This window comes from Rhinolophus sinicus, chromosome 9 (assembly GCF_057876585.1).
Source record: "Rhinolophus sinicus isolate RSI-liver-muscle chromosome 9, RSI-T2T, whole genome shotgun sequence".
NCBI classification, from domain to species: Eukaryota; Metazoa; Chordata; class Mammalia; order Chiroptera; family Rhinolophidae; genus Rhinolophus; species Rhinolophus sinicus.
Genome location: NC_142509.1, coordinates 36136424 through 36162359, shown reverse-complemented (window position 1 = coordinate 36162359; position 25936 = coordinate 36136424). Strand labels below are relative to the sequence as shown.

Sequence of the window (25936 nt, the reverse complement as noted above, 5' to 3'; positions counted from 1 at the left end):
GTCCGCCACCTAAAGTTGTTTCCTCATAAAGTCCCCTTCTTTGGGGTCCTGTGGGCCGGGCTGGACTTGGGCGGCAGTAACTTCCTTCCCTCTGCCTCCTTGCTTCGGATCTCAGCATTTCTTTTGAGGAAAAGGCTCTTATGACATCATGGCACACTTTCCTGTGCCGCAGTGACATCATCACCGCCAATGGCTGCGTCACAAGTCTGTCCCTACGTCCCTCCCCTTAGAAGCCCCCAGTATGCCCTGGGACACCTCCCTGCCCGGGTACCCCAACTGCCCAGCCCACTAGGCCGCATGCGCCCGCCCGCCCGCGCGGTGATGACGTCACGCACCAGGGCTGGCGTCACGTGCCCCCCCGCAGGGGGGCGGGCCTTGAAGGCGGTGCTTCCGGTCTGCGGAGCCTGGCGGCCAGAGCGGCGGCGGCGGCGGAGACGGGGAGATGGCGGGCTCCGGGAGCGAAGCTCGGTTCGCCGGGCTGTCGCTGGTGCAGCTCAACGAGCTGCTGGAGGACGAGGGGCAGCTGACGGAGATGGTGCAGAAGATGGAGGAGGTGAGCCGAGCGGGGCTCGCGGCGGCGGCGGGGCCTCGAGGGGGGCGCGCGGGGCCGGGGGCCGGCGGCCGGCTGGAGGTGCCGCAAGTTGGGCTGAGGGGGCTGGGACGGGAAATGGGAGGGCTGGAGACGGGGTCGGGGATGAGGGGACCGAGACTGGGTCTGAGCGGGGGGAAAGCGTCCTTGGAAGATGCTTGGGGGGGTGATTGTGTCCTGAGACGAGGTTTGGGGGCCGAGGACCCGAGGCTGAGAATGAAGCGGAGGTTACAGAGCCTGAGCTGGGCATTTGGGGACGGAGGAAGCTGTGGCTGAATCTGGTGGGGCGAGGACGGAATTGGGGGACTGGGATTGGGGTAGAGAGGGGACTGTAGTCGAGGATTAAGGTGACAAAGCGAACGGAGGGGGCCGAGGGTTAGGTCTGGGCAGAGATTGGGGGGCTTGAGTGGGAAGGTTGAGGGGTACAGGGGAACTGAGGCAGTTGTTGGGGTCTGAGAGTAGGTTTCGAGGGGCTGAGTGGACTAGCTGGATGTGAGTTTTAGGAGAGGATTTTGGGGCTTCCGAGACAGGCTCGGGGGGCTGAGTGTCTGTAGCTGAGTCTGGGAGGTGGTTCTGGATGTGCTTTCGGTCCGGGCAGGGGTCTCCGAGGCTGGGAGGCACGAAGCAGACTTGACTAGTATCTGTGTATCTGAGGGATCCCCAGTGTCAGAGGGCCCTCCCGGGTCTGACTTCAGTGGGAAGTGACCTGAACAGTTATTCCAGGGGGCACCTCTCGCTGGTCTTGTGGGTGTGCCTACGGGTGGTGCCAGGATCCCTTTCTCCGTAAGAGGAGCCCGTCCGTGGAAGAAGGGACTGTGCGAATTCTAGTACGGTGGCTTTGCCCCTCTGTGTCCCACACCCCTGGGGGACAAGGAGAGTTCCTGGAGCTGTTTTTTGGGAGAAGATACACTGGGGGTTGGAGGTTGACAGCCAACAACCCCCCCCCCTTTGATAGTAAAGGGCCTGCCCCCTTTCTGGAAGACGTGTGCCTGCCCCTGTCAGGTTACCTCCCTTCCTTTTGGCGTGGTTTGCTCTCGGGGTAACTAGCTTCATCCGTGTGCTTTTGTGGTGTGTTTCCTTTTCTCTCCGCCAACCTTCTGAACTTTCTCTGAAAGTCCGAGCCTCTGGGTCTGGGTCTTCCCCAGGCAGATGGACCCGGGCTCATCCCAGCCCTTCCGGCCCATCTCCCACTCCTGCTCCTTTGTCTCTGAAGGCTGAGCCTTCCCACGCCTCTGTGGCTGAGCCTCTGTGGCTGCGCGTCTCACCCAGAAGCCTGTGTGGGGGCTTTTGGCTTTCTTTCGGAGGAGGGATTCTTCAGCACTGAGCCAGCCCCCTTCAAATGGGGCTTGTCTGGAGGTTGCACATTCAAAATCACTGGAAAACCCTCAACAGGTCATTGTCCCGAGCTACAGAGAGGCCACTGTAGTAAGATGGTATCAGTCTTTCCATTAATACACCCCTTGTATTCACTGGCTTGTAACTTGGCACATATAACGCGGCTCCGAGATGCAATTTACCCCATTTATGGTCTCCATGTGGCACTTTCTATTTTAGAGAATAATAAGTGACAAAATCCATCTTTCTGGACTGAATGAGAGTTTCGTGTCTCCAAAGAAAGAAAATCTTTGCTTAGTTTCTGTGCTTTTTTGGTTGCCAGGAAACCTTTTGTTGATTGCCAGCAGGCATCTTTCTGGTGTAACAATAAAATGATAGGTATATTTTTCTAATGTGTAACACTGCAAGTTATTTTACTGTATGTGACTACCCTGTTTCAGTAACAACAGCGTACTGTAGTTGTGTTGGTGGAACATTAATAGAAAGAAATTGCCTTTTAGTGGAGGGAAGATTGTGGCAAGAGACAAGTAATTCTGCTGATGGAGGCTGTGAGGGTATCTTCATTTGTTTCCTCTATCTAGGAAACTGGAGGTTATTATATAAAGGGCAAAGCAAATTAATCTAGCAGGATTTTTTTTTTTTTTTTTTTTTTTTTTTTAGTAAAGGTGACCTTCATACCAGAGTCCTCTATACAAATACTGAGGGCTGACTGACTCCACTTGATTAGACCACATAGTTCAGGTTAATAACTCAGCAGTAGTTTGTTCTTTAGGGTGTAGTGCTTTTAAGTAAAACAAGGAAACTGAATGTGAAGAGCAGAATACCTTAGCCAGGCAGCTCACCCAGCCACGGTCACACTCCCAAATCCTGTTGCCCTGGTCACGCGCAGTGTGCTTCTGAAGGAAAGAGTATAATGCGACAACTGAAATTTTGGCTATGATAGTTTCACTCAGCTGTTATTGTTGTGTGTTGGTTTACCTTGGGGTGGTTATAAAACACAGCAGAAGAAAATACTTTGTGAACTGTCCGCTCTTGACCAAATGGAACATTTAGGATGCGGTGTTAAAGGAACATTCAGGCTTTGGAATCCTACGCTCAGGGCTGAACTTGGCCACTCCCAGCTGTGTGATCCCAGGCAAGTCACTTCACCTCTCTGAGCATCTGCTGGGGAAGGATAATGTGATTATATTTATTTCATGGAGTTGATGTGTCGCTTATGTGAGATGGTGGTGCCTTAACACAGCACGTACTCAGTGCTCAGTAGAATAAGTGCAAATACTAATCATTTGTAGTGCTCTCTCTTTTTAAAAAGATTACTGATAGTCATTAATACGAGATCATCCTGCCAAGTGAACGGGGTCTTATTTCAAGAACTTTAAGTGAATTGTTACTGGCCATTAGCCTAAGAAACATTTTACCTTTTTATGATCAAAATGATTATGTGTCTCAATAGGTCTAGGATGAGACGGTAAATGGAACAGGCCTTTTACAGCATAGAATCTCTTAACCTGAACCAGAGGCTTTTTTTTAAACTGGCAAAGGGAAGTGTTTTAAATTGCAGAGCAAGGCTTCTTCAAGCCTGAGGGGATATTTTGTGGCGACTGGAAAGCGTGGCTGCGTTTTGAAGGCATTCACTGTTAGGTTTAAATACAGCCTGCATTATGCTTCACTTAGATTGTTTCAGTTGTGGTGTGTGAGCTTGAGTGCCGCTCGAGACATTAAAATCCTGTCGGAGCAACAGCGTTGTCCGTGCCCCGCCCCCCCATCCAGTTGGCAGTTCCCTAAATGTTGTATATTCCTAATGATCTATGCTCTTTCGTATTGCCAGGGGCTGACGTTTCAGATGCACACATTGTTATTTTTATTTAAAGTTATTTTTACTTGGCAGTGGAATGTGCCATTCTCTCTCCGTCCAGTCCACATTAACCCCCTTGAACTTGCAGGGCACTCCCTTAAAAGGAACTGTCGCTTAGGGGATTAGGCAGCGACCGGCCCTCTCTCGGGTCACTTCTCCCAGTTTGGCTTTCTGAGGAAATGCTGACTAATCAGTGCTAACTAAGGATTCAAATTCAGGGTCCTTGTTCCTGCGGCAAGTGAAAATGCCCACAGGCAAAAACGCTGAGGGTCTGAGAAACGGATTGTGTTGTGGAAAGTAAAGAGTCTGGTCTGGAAGGAGCTGTTTCCCTAAGGCGTGTTCTGGTGGGAGGTGTGTGAGGCCGCCAGGCTACTGCATGAATCATACTGGCTCATTGAAATGTACCGACCTCGTTAAACCCGGGACTGGAACGCTGGCGGGACTGGTTTTTAGAAGCTAAGGTTTAAACTCCTGGAGTGTGTGCTACTGGAGTTTGTTCCTGTTCCCGCCGTGCGATCATCATTGTACAGAGAGGCTTCAACTTCTATGTTTAAATCTTCTCTCCCATGGATCTGTTATTACTTTAACTCTTGAGTGAAAAATAACTGTGCCCGGGATATTTTCTGGAATTCGATTTTATCCAATTTTTGTCTTTTTTTAAAGGAGGCATCAAGAGAGTTGTGTGACCTTATGTCAGTTATTTAAACTCTCAGTGCTGCAGTTCCTCCACTGTCAAAGGAGGATAGTAACCATGCCTGCCTTTTAGGGTTCTTGTGGGGCTCAATGGAACAGCAGGTAAAGACGGGACGAGGCATAGAGGAAGCTTCCAGTAGAGGCTGGCTCCCGTTCTTTAATGAGAAATTTCCAGAATTGTCAGATTGGCTTAGATGAAGTCTGATCCCGTATTTAATTGCTCTCTACCTCTGTGTATTGATTAAAAGCGCTGTGGGAGGGGCAGAGCGCAGAGCTGGCCTTTGATACTAGCAGATAGACCTTTGGCAAGTATTCAGTCTTTCCAGTGGCAGTTTTCGCATTGAAAATAAAGAGGATAATAACAGAAACCCACATCGGAGGGTTGTTGGGTGAATTCCGTGTGACAAGTGTGCTTCACATGGTACCTGACACAGAGTGAACTTTCAGCAATTGCTATTAACTATTATTGCTAAAAGTAAAAGGCATGCTATTTTTGCTGCCATTTCAAGAGTCTGTTTCAGTTCTGCAGCTACGCAGCCTTACTGTGTGCAAGGCATGGTCAAAGAAAGCACCATGAACCATGCCTAATCCCTATGTTATATTTTGGGAAGAAACCAAGTACACAAACATCTACACTGCAAGAGGTGGCAGTTTCTGTTGAGAAGATGAAAGAAGTTATAGGGGTAGATGGTGGTGCGACAACGTGAGCGTACTTAGTGCCACAGACGTGTACCCTTAAGACGGTCAATTTTATGTTATGTGTTTTACTACAATTTTTTAAAAAGAGAGAATAAGCAAAAGGCCACATGTGAATTGTATATGAAGCTGCAGGTCAGATGAAGAGACGCTGTCTGGCTAGATTAGGTTCCTGCTGCGAGAGACGGGCCTTGATAGGTGGGTAAGATTTAAGAAAAGACGTCGTCAGATACAATAGTGCCTGAAGGGTGTCTAGACTAATCTAAGGAGCATCCGTGTACCTGCCACCCAGCTTAGGAAGTGCGCCCAATGAAAAGCCCTCTTTTGGCTTCGTCCTGAGCATAATCCCCCACCTCCCAGGATGAGGCATTTCTCTAAGTAGGATTTCCACAGACAGAAGTGGGGGGTCAGGAAGAAGGGAAGGCCTGAGCACAGGCACAGAGCAGGAAAGCTCAGGACAGGTTTTATGGCTGGTGAGTTACCATCTACTGTGATCAGATTTGCTTATGAGCAGGGAAATGACGGGAAATGGGGCTGGTGGGGGCAGAGTGCCAGGGTGTGAGCTCCGTGGCAGTGAGTTCCCGTGACTTTGGAGCAGAGGAACAATATGAACCGAGAGGCACTTTAGGAAGATGAATTTGGCAGCAGTGTAAGGGCTGGATTGGCGTGGGAAGATTCCGGAAGGCCAGGCTGAAGGTGGAAACAGAAGTGCAGGGAAGGAGAAAGTAGGATTTGAGCGAGGGGCCTGGGAGAGGGGACGTAGGCCAGCTGGCTGGACTCCCTCCACGCTTCGTGCCCCTGTGGAACTGCCCCTCCCCTGCCCACGGGAGGGACCTGTCAGCGTGGCCTCCCAGGGCTCTCCCCACTCCTCGGTCACTGACACACGGTCCCTTAGCCTCTTTGTATGCCTCTTCTGTGGCACTTGACACCCACTTTGTAAGTCATTTACTTCCCCGTGTCCCTGCCTAGCCTGGGACATGTTCATCTCTGTGTCCTCGCACCTAGCACGATGCCTGGCACACAGGCTGTGCCCCGGTAGTGCTGCTCAGTTTGTGGAGATAACTGGGCTTCAAGCGGGAGTGAGTAAGAGAGGGGGGCGGAGAGGGGTCCTCGAGACCCGGATCCTGAGTGGGGGCCACGCGGGCGGTTGCACGCACGTGTCTGGAGCTGAGGCCGGCAGGCTGCTGAGATACAGATTTGGGGCCAACTCCCTCCAAGTGCTTGTTGAAATCAAGGCGAGTATAAAAGTTCGAGCGGCCGGTGGGAGTAACTAGTCCGTTGGGAGGAGGAAAGAGGTGCCATCAAGGAAGAGGGAGAAACGAGTCCGATGACCTTAGGCTACAGACAGGTTGACTTCCTGTTCCTGGTGCGCGTGCTGTATCAGGCTGGTCAAAAGAGGAACCTAGAAGCCACCGAACTACTGGAACCTCAGCCGTCACGTGCAGAATGGGTGTGCTCTTGAGCTAGGCCAGCCTTGCCGCTTCCGTGGCCTTTATCGCTGTCCTCGTGGCAGAACGTTGCTGTGGGGGTTGTGGCAGGTCCGGGTGCGGCCTGTCTGCGGCGGCCTGTGTGTCGCCGCTGTGCTCGGCTGTGATGCCGACACTCAGACGTGCTGCCTTCGGAGCCCTGGTGGGTGGGTTTCCCTCCTCGGCTGTGTGGGCACGGCAGATGCCATCATCATTCAGGACTCTTACCCAGTGGGACAAAGACAGAACAGATCTTTGGAGAATTTCTGCAGAGGGAGGAGTGAAGATCGAGAGGTGGGTGCCGCTTGCTTGTCATTAGGTCACATGGAAGTCTGTCAAGGGACAGCTTTTAAAGCGTTTCTCATGGAATCACGAGAACTGTTGTTCAGTACTGTGCCAGAGCGTGTATGTGAACAGCAGGTAGTTGACCAGTTTATGTTGTTACAAGCCGTGTCGTAGAGTCCATGTTTCCTTCACATCAAATCTCTGTTACCACCAAGGTTAGCTGATGGCACCGCGAGGCTATGGCCGTGTCTGTGGCCAGTGCTCGGATGGCAGCGGGACAGAGCCCGGGCGAAGGACTGTTTGCCAGCAGGCAGCAGCTTTCATTACTGTGAACACAGCTTGTTCACTTACTCAGCCTTCATGCAGCACCTTGGGGACGCGAAACCGCTAAGCCGCATAGTTTGTATCTTGGCGGATTGTGTAGGTATACACAACATGGCACATGTGAAACAGTACAGAGGCGGGCACGCCCCCGCGGGAGGGAGACCCAACCAGCCTTTGTGGGCTGAGGGAGATCACAGGGAAGGAGTGTTTCCTGGTGACTCATGAGCTGTGATTCAAAGGGTGAGTTAACCAGGTAAGGAGGGAGAAGGGCTTCCGGAGGGGGTAGGCAGCAGGGAGAGTGTGCACAGCCCGGGCAGGGCACGGTGGGGACGAAGCCGGAGAGGCGGGCAGAGACCAGGTGGCCTGGCGCCTGCCAGAGCAGGAGCTTGGTTTTGGCCCCTCTAGTCAGAGGGAACCGTTGGAGGGTTCTGAGCTAGGGAGTGCTGCGGCCACACTTGGAATTTATTTAGATGATTCAGGCAGCCAGCAGGAGGATGGGTGTGGGGGGCAGAAGACCAGAAAGCAGGCGGATCAGTCAGAAGGCGAAACAGCGCCTGAGGAAAGGACGCTGGGCAGCCGGGCGACGGCGGGGAGGTCATGCTGGGCTCACTGCACAGCCTGTCCAGTGTTGCTTTGTACACAGGTCAAAGAACAACACACTTGGTCATGTGGTTTGTCAGATTCTTAAAAGGTGTAGGGAAAACTGGTAGAACCAATAGTATCATCAAGAAATAAATGATAGAGAGGAGGCAAAAGTTATAAAGCTGCACACACCCAAAAATAAGGTCAACTGTTAAGCGTTGAGGTTAAAATAGGACTTGGGGATTGGGTTGCTAGGAAACTGGACACAACTTAACCTTCCTAAATCTCAGTTTCCTCATCTTTACAACAGAAGTATCATAATACCATCCTTACGGGTTGTTACGAGGATTCAATGAGATAATATCTGTCAAGTGTTGAACACGGTGCGTGGCAGTACGTGCCCAGCAGATGGAAGCTGGGACAGTCGGTAAAGTGGTTGGGGCCGTTGGATTTAGGGTCGTGTTTCCCTTAGAGCAGGGATGGCCAAACTTTTTTCAACATTTTTCACCAAGGGCCATGTGTGGTAAAATACACAAACAGCCGGACCACTCCCTCGAGGTGAAGTACGTATTGCCTCACCTGGTTTATTTAAGTAAACTAAATATATTTTTGGAATTTGCTGTGGGCCAATTAAAAATGGATTGCGGACCGCAGTTGGCCCGCGGGCTGCAGTTTTGACACCCCTGCCTTAGAGCCTTCGTTCTGTGGAGATGAACAGTGATTCCATTAAAAGGATTGCATAGTACATCAGTTTTGGAAACCAGTGGATCACTAAGAGGGGTTTTGTTTGTTTTGCTCTGTTTGGTTCTTCCTGCTAGGGTGTATGTGAAAGCTCCCGAGGGGCACGGCTGGCAGTGTTTCCCAAACTTCCTGGGACTGGGTTCCCTGGGCATATTTTGGCAAATGCTGATTTGGGGATAAACGGATACATCTGCGTCCATAGCCCGTGAGTGTGGGTTTATCACACAGTGATAATGACAGCTGTGTCTCTCAAAGGCTGTCTTACTTTTCACATACTTTAAGAAAGCAGGGAAGTATATAGTATTTTTTATTTCTTATCCAAACTGATCAAACCTTTAAAACTAACATTTTTTACATGTTTCTTATAGAAAAAAATTTAAATACAGAAAACTGTAAAGCAAAACTATAATCACAGGTAATACCACCACCCAGAGATAAAGACTGTTAACAGACATTTCATACGTTTCCTTTCTGTGTGTTTCTCTGCCAGGTCATATTGTATATACAGTTTTCTGTTACGCTCTGGGCATCTTACCAGATTATAAGACTATGTATGGGCACTTTTTTATGAGAATATTCTTAGAGGACATTTTTAATGGCCACATGGTATTTCATCGTGTGGATTTGTCATAATTTATGTGACCATTCCCTTATTATTGGATACTTGGGGGCTTTTTTTGCCATCATAAATTACATTGCAGTTAACATTTTGAACATAAATCTGTTAAAATATCAATATTTAATGTTTTTTGAAACTGGGTAAGACTTAAGAATCTAGGCAGTTCTTTTAGTTAGAGCATATAATTCCCTACATCAGATAAAATTGTGTTGTTTTTTTGTTACGAAATTTAAGTAGAATAATTTAGAGTAGCTGATTCTCCTTTGATTAATCCCCTTCTTTAGCCACAGACTTAAAAAAAAAACAAAAAAAAAAACCCAATATTAAAATAGCATTTTCTCATACTGAATAGAAGATGAATCATTTCAGTCATGTGAGAGTAAATTTTATCTAGTAAAACTGAATTCTGGAGTCAGGTGTTGGAAAGTTCGTTTTATGATATCTTTTCATTGTAAAAGCAAAATTGCCAGGAGATGTTTCGTCTTAAAGATAAATCCAGGATCCATCTGGGTAGGCGTTTTCTTATTTGCACCTGTGTAAAGACTAGGCGGCACATTCTCATACAGGCATTTCTTGTAAATTGTGGTTAAAAGGCAATACAGAAGAGGAAAGAACCCTAAGTTCTTATTAACAAATGAGTGCTTTGGTGGTTGGTTCTGGCTAGAAACTGCTAAGAAGAGCAGAGTTTAGAAAGTCTGTCTTCTATTAGGCTGTTTTTTTTTGGGGGGGGGGAGGGAGGGATCCGGATTTTAAAATTACAGTAGAAGCTATTAATTGACCTCCCTCCATTTAACTCAAGTGGACCAGGAATTGGTGCCGCCATTCCTGCATCGCACATAACGGTTGATGTGTCTCATTCCCCTCCCAACCACCCCCACACCATGGTTAGGTGTGAGGCGTTTCTGCCCCCACTGGGCAGTCGCATCTCTACCCAGAGTCAAATGTGTTTGCTCTCACACCTGCTCGTTCTGGTTTTATTTGTTACAGTAATGAAATAATTTCATTAAATACTATCGCGACTAATAAACTAGGAGTGAAAGTGTAAGATGGGTGCTTTGGGAAGGGTTAACATAAGGTGATTCCCTGGAAAAAAAGCTTGCCGGTGAATTAGCCTGGGGGAAACGGGAGAATTCCAGGATCCTGCGTGTCCAGTGTCTTTAAGCTCTCCACACAAAAAGACGTGGTCTGGGCGAAAAGGACTTTTGGAACGCAAGCTACTGGTGGACCTTTTCTCTAAGAAAAGACCTTTGCCTTAAATGAAAACGTGGGCCGATGTGTATCTTTAATGTGCTGTGGGTATTGAGTGATTTACTGCTTTAACCAAACTGCTGGTTTCACCAGGAGCCAGCTGGCTCTGAGGATGAGTGAGGGCTTCTGGGGCGTCCCCTGCTCACCTGCTGAGCCTGGGGCTCTGGCCGACTCAGGTGGGGCCCCGTGTGAGGAGCCCCTTGCTTTCAGGAGGTGAGGGACAAAGGCCGTTCCCATTGCGATCAGTGAAGGTGTCCCATCCCCTGTCCTCCTCACCCCTCCTCTCTCCACCCAGAGTCCCCAGGTCTTAGAAGGCAAGTAACATCTATCAAGTAATGTGGCATTCTAATATCAGAACCGACAGACCTATTACATTTCTTTATCATTGACAGCATTATCCACATAAGTCCAGGAAGGAGGGAGAGCTTGGGTTGCTTTCTCTGAATATTAGGAAATAAGTCTTCTAGGGGAAAAAGAACAAGACACCCTGGTATGTTGTGCCTGCCAGAACTAGACAATTCAAATCGTGTGTCCCCGAGACCACTTAATTCTTCTCCGGGACAAGTCCATTTACTTTCAAGCCTGGCCTTCCGTATCTCTGTGGCCAGCTGCCCTGAGAGTGAATAACATACTAATTTAAGATGCAGCCAGCTCCACATGGTGGAGGGGTTCAGGCTGCACCCCACTGCCTGCTACTTTCTTAGTGCAACCAGTGCATCTCCACAAGAGGGATTTTGATGTCTGCGATCAAAAACAGCAGTTCTTATTACTCCCATGTTCTGTTTGCTGAGTGGGTTGTTTTGGTGGAAGGTTTGATAAGCAGCTGGTAAATTTCCCTTCGCGAGTAGGCTGTAGCCTTGGAGATGGTTTCACACAGCCCACAAGACTCGTGTATTTTAGAGCAGTTTCATAATGTTCACAGTGCTTTCTATGTATTTTTGTACATTCAGATCTTTAATTTTGTTAACATGTTAAACAGTTCATCTCTGCAACCGTTAATTTTTTTCATTAAAACTCAAGGGACATTTGGATTGAATTAAGCCCCATTCGGTTTATTTGCAGCACAGCTTGGGGGTATTGGAGGCTTGGGTTACAGCAGGCTCTTCCTGAAAGCCTGCATTCAGTCGGACGATTGTGGTGACATGAGTTCGTCAGTGAGGAAGTCTTTTTGCTGAATGGAAGATGAATTTGGCCTTTCTAATAACCCTACCCTTTAATATTAAAGACCATACTCAAATGGCATGTACTTTAGTGAAATTTATCCTAAAAGTAATTGGTGAGTTAGGTCAAGTGTAGTACAGTGAACGGAGATGAGATTAACTTGGCTTAAATGCATGCCAGCCTTTTAATCCCCTAATCCATAAGCCTGCTGTATCTAAAGTCTTCATGCAACCTGAACTTTTCTGCAGAAGCTGTTTGTTTCATTCTTTTCCTACATAGACTATTTTATTTCAGATTCTCAAGTAGCTGAGGCCAAAGACTCATTATAGAAGAAGGCAAGCCCACACATACACATGCAGAAGATGAGATTAAAGGATTAATTATTAATTTTAGGAAGTGTAATTATGCCATTGCAGTTAGGATTGTAGTTTTTACCCATTAAAGAGGCATATTACAGTTTCCGAAGGGTGAAGTGATATGGTGCCTGAGATTTGCTATAAAATACTTCAAAAAAAAAAAGAAAAAGTGGCGAACGTAGCCAAGGCAAGATTGGGAAGTGCCACTGATGGTTGACCTTGGGCAAGGGCACACAGGGACTAGTTCTACTTCTCGCTCTCCTTTTGTTTTGTGCTTGAAAATATCCTCAATGAAAAGATACAAATAGAAATGAAATTCAGGTGATGGTTGGACCTTGAAAAGAGAGGAAAATGATAGTAGACTAGTTCCTGTGTAGTTGACAGCAGCTTATAGTAGCTTTTGCGGCACAGCTTGTGGCGTCCGTCATGTAGAAAACATACTTGATGACAGAAAACCCCAGCACTTCGTATCGTAGCTCTGGGGTCCCTTCTGGGCACTTGCGGCTCTGGTAGTCCCTTAAACCTCCCGAAGATTGTATTTCCTTTGTCCTGAGTAAAATGGGGACAAGTTTGTCTCACCCTCACTGAGGATTAAATGGAGATACCTGTGCCAGGAGAGAAGGTGGCTTGGGGTCGAGTGTGCAGTGAGTGCTCAGTAAGTGTTAGCAAATCCTGGACAAGGGGTTTATGGGGAGGCCCAGGCGAGGGTGGAGGCTGCACATCACCTCCAGGAACTTCTTACCGAAATCTTCCAATTCACGTTTTGGTTATTTATTTATCTTTGTCTTTCCTTTCTCTCCGGAGTCTTTCATGCGAGGAGCAAATGCGGTGTGCGCTTGGGCGCCCCGCCTGCAGAACAGCGTGAATGGCGCCCCCTGGAGGTGGGCGCCGTGCAGCTCCCAGGGCCTGTCTGCAGGACGGTCCCGAGGACAGACTTGTGGGCATTGGCCCCGCGGAGCCTGGCACGTAGAGGTGCTTCTTAAGTATTTCATGAATGAATGAACGACAGTGTTCCGCGAGTGGATGGATGGACGGACGGACGGGTGACCCCCTGTGCCGAGCATATTGTGGCTGTTACAGCTGTGAGCCAGGTACTGACCGAGTGGGTGGTTTTTAAAGAGACGTGTGAATGACAGTGGCTTCAAGGCCATTGTAGCCGTAGCCCCACTCTCCTATGCTGATGCGCTTTCCACGGGGAGAGGCTGAGCTCGTCCTGTCCTGCCTAGAACCAGTTGTGTGGAGCCGAGTCACGGCAGGGGGTGTGTTTCCCAGACAGCTGGTTGTTTGTAACAAGAAGCGTTAAACTTGGATGTTACTGTTTAAAAATCTACGATAAACATTTTAAAAAGCTCATCTTCAGAACAGATTAGCAAGCCGATAACAACTGGCAGGGGCCTGAGGCCCCAGCGAGCCCTGTCCCTACAGACTCAGCTGAGCGCGTGTTCAGTGATGTGCCCGAGCTGGCCTGGGCACGTCTGGGCTCGGGGCATGGAGGATGAATAAGACACAGGAAGCGCTAGGGAGATCACACGTCATCTTATGTCACTGGGAGGGAAAGCCATTCCAGTGACGTCAGTCAGGCTTCTGGCAGCACAGGGCCCTCGGCTTGGCGGACGTGAGAAGCGTATGGTAAAGGTGCTCTTTACAAGGACACGTGGGTGCAGACCCCGGGGCTGGTGCAGGGCTGGCCGCAGCTGTATACTTCTCACCTCTGGCCCGAGAGACGGGCCAGGGCTGCTTTGGATGGGGGGGATCTGGCCACCTACAGGGACCGTCACAGGAGCAGGACCCAGAGAACCCCGTCCTCATTTCATTTTCCCACCCTCAGTCCCATCGCTGAATCCAGCTAGAACCAGAAGGCAAGTGGCCCGTTGAAGTGGTAGATGTGGTTCAGCCACTTGGCTGCTGGGGCACAGATGGAGACAGGTGGAAGGTTCCAGCCTGTGTTAGCTTCCTGCCATAACGAGCGACCAGACTTGGTGGCGTAAAACAAGAGAAGTGTGTTCTCTTATGCTTCTGGAGAGCAGGGGCCCAAAGTCACGGGTCCAGGCTCCCTCTGGAGGTCCCAGGGGAGACTGTTCCTGCCTCTCGCAGCTTCTCTTGGCTGCCAGCTTCCTGGGCTTGTGGCCACATCCCTCCATTCCCTGCCTCCATCTTCACAGGGCCTTCTGTGTGTCTCTTATGAGGACACGTCACTGTGGTGAGGGACATTCAGATAATCGAGGAAGATCTCCTCATCTCCTGTCCCTTAACTTAATTAGATCTGCAAAGACCCTTTTTCCAAATTAGGAGACTGTGGACCATTCTTGCTGCTACGAGCACCCGTCACTCCCAGGAGAGTTAACACGTTGCGTATGGATCACGAGAATCTTCGTTTTTTTTCTGAGCCATGCGTTAAGGACGGATAACGAGAATTCTCGTTTTCACTGTTGACTCTTTTTACTTTGCATATTTTATTGAATTATTTGTAGAATAATTATTTATAGAATAATTTATAGAATAATTTATTTGTAGAATCTATTATTTATAGAAAAATAATAAATGACGTAGAAGCATTTACGCTTTAAAGAGAAGAGTGCATTTTAAAGTAGTTTCTTTTAAAAACCTGCCGGAACAGAGGGGTATGAAGGATTTAAACCCCGCCGTAGGCAACGTGTTAAAATGCCACCGTGCCACAGCGCTAAGGAATTTGCGCTGCGTCTGTTTACTTTGTCTTCTGTCAGGCGAGGCCGGAGACAGCTTTCTTGTCCGCTTCTGTCTCCACTGCCTGCTCCGCTCGGAGCCAGCACGTGGGATGCCTCAGAAAACCCTCTTTTGGAACCAGTGAGCAGCACAGTGGGCTGCACCCCAAATAGAGTAACACCAGAGGTGTGCTCTGCGCACACTGCAGCCCATCGCGTGGAACACGTAAAATGGGGGGTTGTGGGGTGTGTGAGTTACACCTCAAGACAGCCGCCAGCCATCACGTGGCGAGCCGCTGTAGCTTTGTGTGGGGCCGCGGGGGAGGTGGGGGGGGGGGCAGGGTGTCCCTGGTCTGTAGCTTAAGGCCTGCGTCCTGCATTCCGCGTACTTACTGGATTTTGAGCGTTTAAAGGATTTCCAGCACTATCAAGATTTTCCATTTATTTGTTGAAATTCATGAACACAATTCAATAATGTCATTTACTTTACTGTGATAAGGGTTATATTACAGTGTGAAGGGGGAGTAAGGGACTGCCCTTTTTTCCATAGAAAAGTTTAGCTTGGAAACGTGGGCGGATTTGCCGGCCAGTGTTTAGGAAGGAGCAGTTCTAATTACGGTGAAGGTGCCAGAGCAGCCAGCGCGAATCACAAGTGCATGTTGTAGAAGGGTCTGGTTTGGAAAACCCCCGCTTCCGAGCCAGCACTGGCCGGTGCGTACAGGCAGCGTCCCGTCCGGTCCCCAGGTCTCCTTCTTTCATTTGTAACCGTTGCGTGTGTTGCTCGGAGGGGAGTTGACACCTGTTTTCCTTTTTACCCACTTATTTTCTCCCACACTCCCCCAACCCAAATAAGGAAATAAGGAGCAACAGGTGCCTTTGAGGAGGAACGTGCATCCTATGAGAACGTCATATATTGATGTGAGCACCCCGAGAGATCAAGGGAGCCCCACATGTCTGCCTGGACAAGTGTATATAAAATACCTTGTTTTCTTTTTTAAAACAAAGGCAGCTTATTTCCCTAGCGCCTCTATTTTCAATTTCAGGTATCTGCTGGCTCTGTCCCATGGCTCTTAAAATACAGTGGCCTCTCAGATTCACTGGACAGATTTGTCGCAGGCGTTGAGCTGGACTTGGTCCGAGAGGAGGTGGAGAGTCGGGCTGTGTCGCCCAGAGTGGCTACCCCTTGGGCCTGGCCAGGTGCGGGGTGCCTGTCGCCATGGAGAGGCCCCAGTCCTGTCCCTCCAGTTCACCTTCGCAGTGCAAATGACAGAACAAGCCTGGCTGTTTCCTCCCTATTTTCCTCAGCCTGAAGGCGAAGGATATTGAAAGTCTCGTTGGCATCTAATGCAGCATCAGAGATGTGCCCGGGGCAGGTGGGGTGTTGGAAGCGCTTTATTAGATGCTTAAGAAAAGAAGCTCCGCCCCCCTCCTCCCGTGTGTCCTCGGTCCCCTCTGCCATTGTCCCTGGCCATTGTCCCGCCCCAGCCACCTTTGTCCCCTCTGCCATTGTTCCCACCGCCACTGTTGTCCACCTGGAGAGTGCTGTTGGGTGTGCCCTGGGTGGCCACTCAGAATCTGCTGATGTTTTGAATGTGAAAACAACTGAACACCCAAAGGATATAAACACTTAGAGCAGCTCACCATCATCGGTTGGTGTCTCCCGTGGCCTCTTGCTGGCTGGCGACGTCGACCCTGCCGGATGCATCCTGCGCGGACGAGCTAAATGCCTTTGCTTCCTGTGTTACCCTCTCCGAGGACTTTCTAACCTGTAGGAGAAGTGATTTTGACCAGACTTAGACCCTGTGAGAGCAAGATCCGTTTGTAGATGTATTTTACGGTGAATCTGCAGCGGTGCTTCTGAGCTGCATGGGGCCCTGGGCAGCGTGGGGAAGCCTCCGAACCTGGACCCCTCCTGGCGTCTGGCTGAGGTGGGGCTGGTCTGGGCCCTGGGAATTTACCAGGTGATGCTGCTGTACAGTGACACTTAGCAGGCTGGCCCTGCGCCTGTCATTGGTGCCGGTGCCTTCCCAGGGGTCACCTGGGGAGACCTGTGCTCACGCTGCTGCCTTTGCTTAAGACTTTTGGGGAAACCTGGCTTTGGGACTTACCCTTCGATCCAAAGTGAGACACCCGCTTCCCCCAACTCAGTCTCAAAGGACTTTATTAAGGGAACCCGTGTGTTGGGGAAAGGATTTGGAGCATTAATTGTTTGGCATACACAGCTCTTTTTCCTTCCTCCACATTTTGTACCCACCGTATTTGCCAGACCTGGCCTTTTTGGGGGTAGGGAGGGTCTCCTGCATTCAGCAGATCCTTCCTGAGTGGCTGACATGTGCTGGGTGCTGGCCTGCCAGAGATGACAGGAGAGTCATACATTGTTTGTACGCCAGCTGGGGAGACAGTGTGTCAGAAAACAAAGTGAATACTCACCGATTGCGATGAGTGGCAGGAAAGAAATGGGGGCCATGACAGAGTGGCTGTCAGCTTAGCTGGGACGGTCAGGGAGGCCTGGAGGACGAGGCATTAAGCTGGGACCCAACAATGAGAAGGAGCCAGAGGCTGGTGCAGGGAACAGCTCGGTTTGTGAGCAGCACCTCCGGGGATGGGGCGAATGGGCACCGGCTCACCTGGGCCTGAGGTCAGGACGTGTTTCTGCTGACTCGGAGTTCATCTGAGGATAGCGTGCTCCTGTCCGCTCAATTCTCGGCCTCCGTGAGCACCTGGCGGGTAACAGTTGCTCAGTCAATGATTGTTGAACAAAGACTGATTGAGTCCGAGCAGTGGGCCCAGGAGCAGGGGCCTGGCCCAGCTGGCCTTGGTCGCCACCCCTGCTTGTCCACATGAGAGCGATGGGAGGAAGACAGCTCAGCGGCGGAATGTTTGTTTAAAATGAAACTAGACATTTTGAGATAGTTGTTGATTCCCATGCATGTGAGAAGGAGTAGAGAAACTGGGCACCCTTCACCCCGTTCCCCAGGGGTAACGTCCTGCAGAATTGTAGTCCACGCTCAGGACAGGGAACACCCGTCACCAGGAGCAGCCTGCCTGTTGCCCCCTTGGGCCACCTCCCTCCACCACACGCTAACCCATCTCCATTTCTGTAACTCACTTCCAGAACATTGTATACACAGGGTCAGAGAGTGCGTGACCTTTTGCATTGGCTTTTCCCTGGAGCTTCACCCATGTTGCCGCGTGTGGCAGCGGTGTGTCCCTTTTTATGGATGAGGAATGTTCCACGGAATGGAGGCAGCACGCTTTACTCACCTCCACCTGCTGAAGGACACCGGGTTTCGGGCCGTTGTTACACATGAGGTCGTCCGGAGCGTTGGCAGGCGGCTTTTGGTGTGAACGTCGTTTCATTTCTGTGGGATAAGTGCCCAGCAGTACAGTTTCTGGGTCATGTGGCAGTTGCATGTTTCATTTTAAAAGAAATGGCCAAGCTGTGTTTCCAAAGCAGCTGTATAGAATTCATTTTTGTTTGTCTGTTCTTTGAAACAGTTTAGCAATTGAACGAAAGACTCTTCTACAGGACCTGGGGACTCAGCGTGCGTGGCGGGCCAGCTGCTATGGGGGCTGGAGGGGAGAGTGCCCTTCCGAGGGCCCCCCAAGACCCTACAGAGCCAGGAGCCCCGTTTACGAGGCCTCTCCAGCCCCCGATTCTCCTTACTTGTAGCAGCAGGAGACAAGAACATTTTACTGCTCTTATTTCATGGTGTTCAGCTCGGGGCTTCATTGATCTAAGTCCTGGTTGAAGCCGAGTGTCCTCTTTAGGGTCCTGGGCCCAGCTCACCTGTGTCAGTGGGGGAGACTGAGGTCTGCTGAGGAGACGCTCCACCCCCCCGGCCTGGTGTTGGGGCTCCTGCTGCAGGCGCTGCTCCCAGCGCCTCATCTCGGTTCTCTTACTTCACTGAGTCCTGCATGCGTGTGAGTGCTCGTGCACGCGTGTGCTGGGAGGGGTGTGGCACAGCCAGGAATCCATCCTCTGACTAGCAAGAGGACGGAAGTAGCAGTGAAAATTGACTGGGTGGGGTGGTAGGAAATATGAAGGGGAGCACGAAATTACTGGCACGGGGTTGGAGAAGAGACACTAAGAGAAACGTGGGCAAATAGTGGGGGGGTCGTGTGCTGCTGAACTTCAAATCCAGACGCGAGGTTGCTGTGGGCAGCGAGTGAAAAGGGACCTGGAGCACAGATGCGTCAGTGTGTTTGCTTTTTATTCAAATGTACTTCTGGCCAAGTCTTACTAGGTGTCCCTTACCTTTTTCTCAGACCCTCCATTTCCCCCCCTCCGCTGAGGTCCAGGCGGACGGGCTTCTCTACCTCCCAAATGACCTGTCACCCCTGGGAAGACAGAATGAAACCCCCGTGGGGCAAATAAGCCCGTCCCCCCAGCTTAGGGTCAGCCCCACGGATGGCCAGATGCCAGGTGGCCAGGAGCTGGGAGGCGGTGGGCGTGGGAGACAGGAACGGGCTCAGTGTGAATGGATTGAATCCCGCGGTCTCCCAGGCTTTTGTGTTTGATCTTGAAGCCTGACTGTTAAGCCTGAGTTGACATCATGCCAACTGGTCCTCCTCTGATACAGTGATTCTTTAACTTCCCCTTCAGAAACTCGCTCTGAAAAAATGTCACCCTGAATCTTTATAGTGTGTGCCCCTGGGAGCGCAGTGGCCGCAGTAAGGAATTCCAGTCACAGCGCAGCTATTGAAGCGAACGAGTCACAGGACAAAGCCCGCCTGCAAACTGGGTGCAGAGGAAGTGGCTTTGCTCTTTAAGAACGGGAAGCAGTGTCCGAAGGAGAAATCGGGGGCCAGAGTCGGCTGGGAGCAGACGGGCGGCTCCCGGGGCGGGGGCTCCGCTGAGGACTTGCCTGGGAATCACAGACTTGGGCTCTCATCATCCTGTGTGTTCCTTGCAGACACAGAACGTTCAGCTCAACAAAGAAATGACGCTCGCCAGCAACCGGAGCCTGGCAGAAGGAAACCTTCTGTACCAGCCCCAGCTGGACGCTCTGAAAGCACGTCTGACCCAAAAATACCAGGAACTCCAGGTGCTCTTTGAAGCCTATCAGATAAAGAAGACCAAATTAGGTAACTGTTTCAGGGCCGTCTTTCAGGAATAAAGAGTTGAGGGAAGAACACATTTTCAAGCTGTTGGGTCTCTCGAAAGAAATATTCTTATGGAAAAATTACAGAGTAAGACAATGATTAGTGCCATAAAGAAATGGTCCATGTAGAGAATTGTGTCATCAATTTAGAAAAGAGACCCAACCACTTTTTAAATAAAATTCCACCTTCTCCAAACAGTGTAGGAAAAAAAGGCAAATTTCTCAATTGTGATTTTCAACAAATGTTTCGTCCTGTGCAGTTACGCCCTCCGAGTTAAGGCTGAAAATATGCATCACTGGGACATTTTATTTTAACGTGACACTTTAATTTGCAGCCATTATGAAGAGGAGGAATTGTATACTGGGGAGTCCTAGGTGCTGTGCGTAGCTTTCAGGGAGACTTAGCTTCAGAGGTTAAAAGTCATCCCCTCCAGTGCAGTTCACGGGGCTATCTGATCCCGTCACCCCCTGTTGTCTCCAGAAGTTAGTGACAATGTACGAGAACACACCCCAGCAGGGGGACTGCAAGTGAGAAGTGTGGCAGTGCCCAGTGCCGGTGGTGTGTAAACCAGCAAAGCCGCCTTGGAAAGCTGTGTGGGGCACCTCCCTGGGTCTGCCCCCGACAGAAAGGGGCATTTGTGCGCATCCAAAGACGTGCAGCGGCATGTGGCGGAGCTTTACTTGTGACAGCTAAACTTGCAAACAACCTAAATGGCCACTGTGGGGTGGCGGGTAAGTCGTGGGGTTTACACAGTGGACTACACAGCGGTGACAGACGTGAACCGCCGATTCGTGCCGCACCGACGACCTGAGCCACAGTGGTGCGTGACAGCAGCCAGCACAGAGCACGCGCCGTGCGACGGCGCTGAGGGAGGGCAGTGCAGGGGCTGGGGGAGCTGCAGGGCAGCTGGGGTTTGCACTCAGGGAAACAGGGCCTGCCGTGCAGCTGTGCGTGCTCCGTAAGCTGCCCCCTGATACAGAGGGAGTCAGGGTGACCGGCACATGTTCAGTAGCAAGCGGCCCTCCGGGGGGCGGCTGGGGACGCTGGCTGCTCTGGGCGAGCTGCAGCCCGAGTCCGCCCGGCACGGCGTGGCCGGTGGCTCCTCTCCTGGCTTTTAAGGCCTTCACTTGCGCCTTCCTGGAAAGTCAGCTCTCAGTAGGTGTGAGTCCTGCTCCTTTCTAGTTAAAATGCTCTGTTTCCTTGAAAGGGAAATGGGGGCAGTGTGGGGGAGCTTGTCGTCTTCAAGGGCTGGGGCGCTGGCTTCTGAGGCCCGTGCTGGCGGCCGTGTCCTCATTGCTCTCCTGCTTCTTCCAGATCAACAGTCCAGCAGCGCCTCCTTGGAGACCCTGCTCGCCCTTCTTCAGGCAGAAGGAGCCAAGATCGAGGAAGACACCGAGGTAAGGCCAGCCAGGGCCCCAGGGCCCAGCCCCCCACCCCCGGACCAGGAAGGGCACCTCCGGTGTGCCTCTGCACGTGAGCCGAGGTCTGGCAGCAGGGGCCTGCTCCTCGGGTCGGGTGCACGCTGCACTGTGGCTGGGCGCCGGGGGCTGAGTTGCCATCTGCTCTGGGTCAGCTGGTGCAGCAGCGACCGTGGGGCACGGCCAGCCAAGCACTCGAGGCCTGAGTCCCCCCAGGTGCTGAGGACATCAGTCTGGGTCGGCAGTCGCAGCAGGTCGGGGCTGGCCGCGGGTGACCCAGTTTGAGTACGCAGCCTAGTGAATGGTCAGGCCTGGGGGCGCCCTGCTGGCCCCGTGTGCCAGGATGCAGCCAGGGGCGGGAGGGAAAGCTGGGCTCCAGCTCGTGTAAGGAGAGGGGCGGACCTGGGCGCAGTTTCCCTCTTCAGGCCACCCAGGGGCCCCCGTCTTCTTGAGGGGCCCCTTCATCCTAAGGCTGGCTCTCCCAGGCCTGCTGCCCATCAGCTTGCCATTTGGGAGGGTGGGGCACCCAGGACCAGAGCACCTGTCTTCCCAGTCACTGCGGGTGGGGGCTCCCGCTGAGGCCAGCCAGGTTCTGCCGTGGGAGCCTGTGGCCGACAGAGAAGGGATGGACGTGGAGCGAAGCTGGGTGGTAAAGGGAGCTTCCTTCCCTAACGGCTGACCTGTCCCTCTGACGGATTCCTCCTGCTGCTTTCAGAACATGGCGGAGAAGTTTCTCGAGGGAGCGCTCCCACTGGACTCCTTCATCGACGTCTATCAGAGCCAGCGGACACTGGCCCACAGGCGAAGGGTCAAGATTGAGAAGCTCCAGGAGATGGTGCTGAAGGGGCAGACGCTGCCGCAGGCTCCAGCCCCGCTGCCGCCCAGGGTGCCCGAGCCGGTGCCCGCCGCCCCCCTGCCCTACGCCGCCCCGGACGCCAGCGGGCCCCCCTCCGTCATGCCTCGGCGCATCCCGCCCCCGGTGCCTGCAGGACGCTTAGCCACGCCGTTTGCCGCCGCCATGGGCCCAGGACAGGCCTCTCCATTCCCGGGACCACCGTGTCCCCCCCTGCCGCCCCGCATGGGCCTCTCCCCCCAGCAAGGATTCTCTGCACAGTTTGTGTCGCCGTACCCGCCAGCTCTACCCCAGAGACCCCCGCCCCGGCTGCCTCACCAGCCAGGCTTCATTCTGCAGTGAGTGGGCCTGCTCGGAGCCGGGCGACTGCTCCACCGGCACGGCACGGGTGCATGCGGGAGGGAGGCCGCAAGGCTCGGCAGCATCTGATGTGAGCTGGGGACCGGTGGTGAGTCGAGTCGGGACCTGGTTCTGTGCACCAGGCCTCGGCCTGGCACCCCGGCCAATGTGCGTTCTCCGTTCTCCGTGTGATCGCTGTCTTGTCGTTTTGGTGAACTCATGATTTCGGGGAAAGCCTCGCCCATTCCCATTTAGAATTACGGTCCTCCCGTCGCAGCTTTATTTAATAAGCATGGTTCATCATTTCTTTATTTTCAAAAGACAGTTGTGTTCCAGCCGCCTGCCGCGCACAGCCCTCGTAAGGGTCGGCCGGGTGGGCCAGCCCAGAAGGTGCTTACTGAGTCTGGGGGGCAGGTGGGTCGTCACAGCCCCCTGCTCCTCCCCCACACCTGGTCCCTCAGAGCCACACACAGGGTTTGCACTTGGCCCACTGCCACGTCCAGGGGCCTGAGGAGGCAGCTGCAAGCTGGACTTTGCACAGCAGCTGACGTCCCGTTTCTCTTCTCCCTCCTGCCTCAGCTGGCCCCGGAGGGTTTCTACGAAGAAATAGCCCAATATTTTTATTATTACATGTGTAATTTTCCTGTTTTATATTGCGGAAGAAAACTTTTTTTGACCTAAGACCATTCAGGGAAACTTTATAAAAATGCACATACTGTTTTGAGCAGATTGAAATGCAGATGACGGGAACGCAGTTCCCTTTCTAGCAAGTGATGCACAGTGCACGGCCCCCCTGTGACCTGTAGGGCCGTGTGTGCCTTAGCTTCACCTGGTGCCAGTGAGGGGCTGCCAAGGCCCCCGCGGGCCCCCAGACGGGGTGGCCGTCACCAGCTCCTGCTGCTGCCCCAGCGCCCCACGTTCAGGGGCTTGTTCGTGCTCTGTTGCGTTGAGGGTGGAAGGAGAGTCCACTGCCTGCCTGGAAGCAGGATTCTCTTAGCCAATATTCTCGGCTTCCTGGGCCTCGGGGCACGGGTGCCAGCCAGGGACTCCAGCAGCCGTTCAGCTGGGTTTGGAGAGACGGTGCCAACACACTACAGGGCTCTTCCTGCCCTCTGGGTTCTCTACAGGTGCCATGAGTGCTCAATTCTGCAGGGGGGGGCGGGGGGGAGGGTCACTACCCACCTATTAACAAAAAGCCCACAACTCAATTGTGGAACTCCTGGCCTGTTGCCTAGGTGACCTAATCAGGCAGACCTCAAAGGGGTCTGTCCCAGCAGGCAGTGGGCGAGGCCACCCACCTTTGTACACATTTTCCATACAGTTCTGCTCCTGGACTTGAACTTTATTTACTGTGTTGTAACTGTTTTTAAAGAAAACAAGGCTGTATAGGACGATTTACTGCCATGCCAATCAGGTGGCCCTGCCATGTCCTGTGAATCTTGAGAGCGGTGCCACCCACCCCATACCTCTGCCAGCCACACGGGCGCGGCCGAACGTGTGAGCTCAGTGCTGACGTGGTGACGGGGCTCCCAGGTGGCCTCGCCGTCTCTCCAGGGCCACGTCTGAGCTGTGGTTGTAAAGCTGTAGGACCCTTTTTAATAAATAGAGAATTAATAACAGTCCTGTCATTTATTTACCTGGGGGTGTTTGTGGTGTTTGGTTCCAGAATATCAGTGAAGCTGATAGGGAGTCTATTAGAGTTAAAAATCAAGCCACGCAAGATGGCTGGTGTCTGCTGTGCCCAGGGTCCTAGCACTAAGCAGAGCCTTTTAGCCTTTTTTTCTTTTTTTAAAAAATCAGGGCATCTCATAAACCTCAGTAAAGGCAGAAAGAAGCACGTTCCTCGTGTCTTGGGGGTCGAAGCTTCCCTGTCGGCCTGAGGCCATAGGGTCACCTCTGTGCTGCAGCTGATGGTGACCCGTGAGGACATTCTCTGCTTGTTTCAGACAGACTCAGTGGCTGTTTTGTTCTGAAGACTCACCCACAGGTATTTCAAGTGGGACCTACCTCCGGGCTGTCACATGCTGCTTCCCGCAGGAGAGGTGCGCCTCCGGTGCTCCCCGCGGCAGGACCGAACTGCCTGCCGTCCCCGGGCCGTGCTGCCACTGCCCACCATCCCCGGGCTGTGCTCCCCCAGTGCCCACCATCCCCAGGCCGTGCTCCCACAGTGCCAGCCGTCCCCGGGCCGTGCTCCCACAGTGCCAGCCGTCCCCGGGCCGTGCTGCCACTGCCCACCGTCCCCGGGCTGTGCTCCCACAGTGCCAGCCGTCCCCGGGCCGTGCTGCCACTGCCCACTGTCCCCGGGCTGTGCTCCCAGTGCCTACCGTCCCCGGGCTGTGCTGCCACACTGCTGACCATCCCCAGTGCACTGCCACACACTACTTGCCGTCCCCGGGCCGTGCTCCCACAGTGCCCACCGTCCCCGGGCCTTGCATCAGGGCTGTGATCCCCAGAAGGGACTTGACTCAGCTGCTGGGAACACGGAGTAGCCCTGAGCGAGCCCGGCCATCACTGTCCCGAAACGATGCCATTGCCTACACATCACTTCCGTGAGGACGTGTGCCACACACTGCTGCAGGTTTCCTGTGAGAGGGGGGACGCTTTTCCTGAGACATCAATGTGCTTTTTTTCTAAGAGCATTTGATAGTTTGTGGAAGCTTCCAGCCAGGTCTGCAGTCCAACGAGGGCACTGGCTGCTCATCACCCAGCCTTGCCTGACCCCCTGCCCCTCTCTCTGCTCATGAGACCTCCAGGGAGGGACTGTCCCTTACCAGAGGGTCTCCAGTTAAAGGTCCGCTCACTAAGGACTTAATGTGAGGCCAAGTGTAGTTACCTTCACGCCAGAGTTCACGGGTGTGTGTACTTGGCAGGGAGAACCATACACTTCCAAGTCTGTTTGCTGAAGCTAACCCCTTACAAACAAGGACAGGGCTCCCTCTCAGCACCCTTCCCGTTTATAGATGTGAATTTTCAAAGCACTGTCACACCTGACCCTTGCTGCCCCCCCAACCACCTGGGGGGGGGGCAGCCCACTTCATCCTCTAGGAAATCGAGGCACCGTGGGCAACCTGGTGCCACCCAAGTTGACCTGTTTCTCCTCTGACCTGCGCAATCCTTTGGTTCCGCCCACGAGCTGCTACCTGGGGGGAGGGGTGCAGTTTCTAAGGGCAGTTGGCCAAGGCCTGCCACCAGGTGAGCAGCTGTGCTCTCAGAAACCTGGACGCCATTAGGTTCTCTATAATATAAAGGCTGTGTGTGGTCACAGCAGTGAAGTCCAGACCAGCCAGGAGCCAGGGTCACCGACGGCAAGCTCAGACATTGGAAATTCTCAACTACAAAACCCCTAGTCAGTGGTCACCTTTCCCTCCGCCAGCAGGGGCTTTCTGACAGGGCTACAGGGAAGGGAAGCAAGAACCGTGGGGGCTGGGAGCCTTGGGGTACAAGGAAAAGCCCTGCCTCGTCACAGACCTCCCAGAGAAACGAGCCTGGATGACACTGGGCAGAAGCAGACGCAGCACTAGCCAGGTGTGCTGTGGTTCCAACTGTACTGTCACCTGCAGAAACTGAGCGGGTCCCAACCAATGTCCTG

At 52.4% G+C, this 25936-nt stretch overlaps 1 protein-coding gene and 1 long non-coding RNA gene across 2 annotated transcripts; one reads left to right on the top strand and one right to left on the bottom strand.

Annotated features, from left to right (window-relative positions):
* Positions 1-383: 383 nt before the first annotated feature.
* On the top strand, positions 384-23966 carry VPS37B (VPS37B subunit of ESCRT-I). Its single transcript, XM_019733973.3, has 4 exons — positions 384-553; positions 19548-19719; positions 21052-21134; positions 21871-23966. Exons 1-4 carry the CDS (start codon positions 443-445, stop codon positions 22348-22350), a joined length of 846 nt encoding a protein of 281 aa, XP_019589532.3. The 5' UTR covers positions 384-442; the 3' UTR covers positions 22351-23966.
* Positions 16135-18597, bottom strand: LOC141569241 (uncharacterized). Its single transcript, XR_016022425.1, has 3 exons — positions 17896-18597; positions 16886-17351; positions 16135-16397 (listed from the first exon to the last, which is right to left on the bottom strand). It is a non-coding gene; the product is annotated as an uncharacterized LOC141569241 (long non-coding RNA).
* Positions 23967-25936: the final 1970 nt, after the last annotated feature.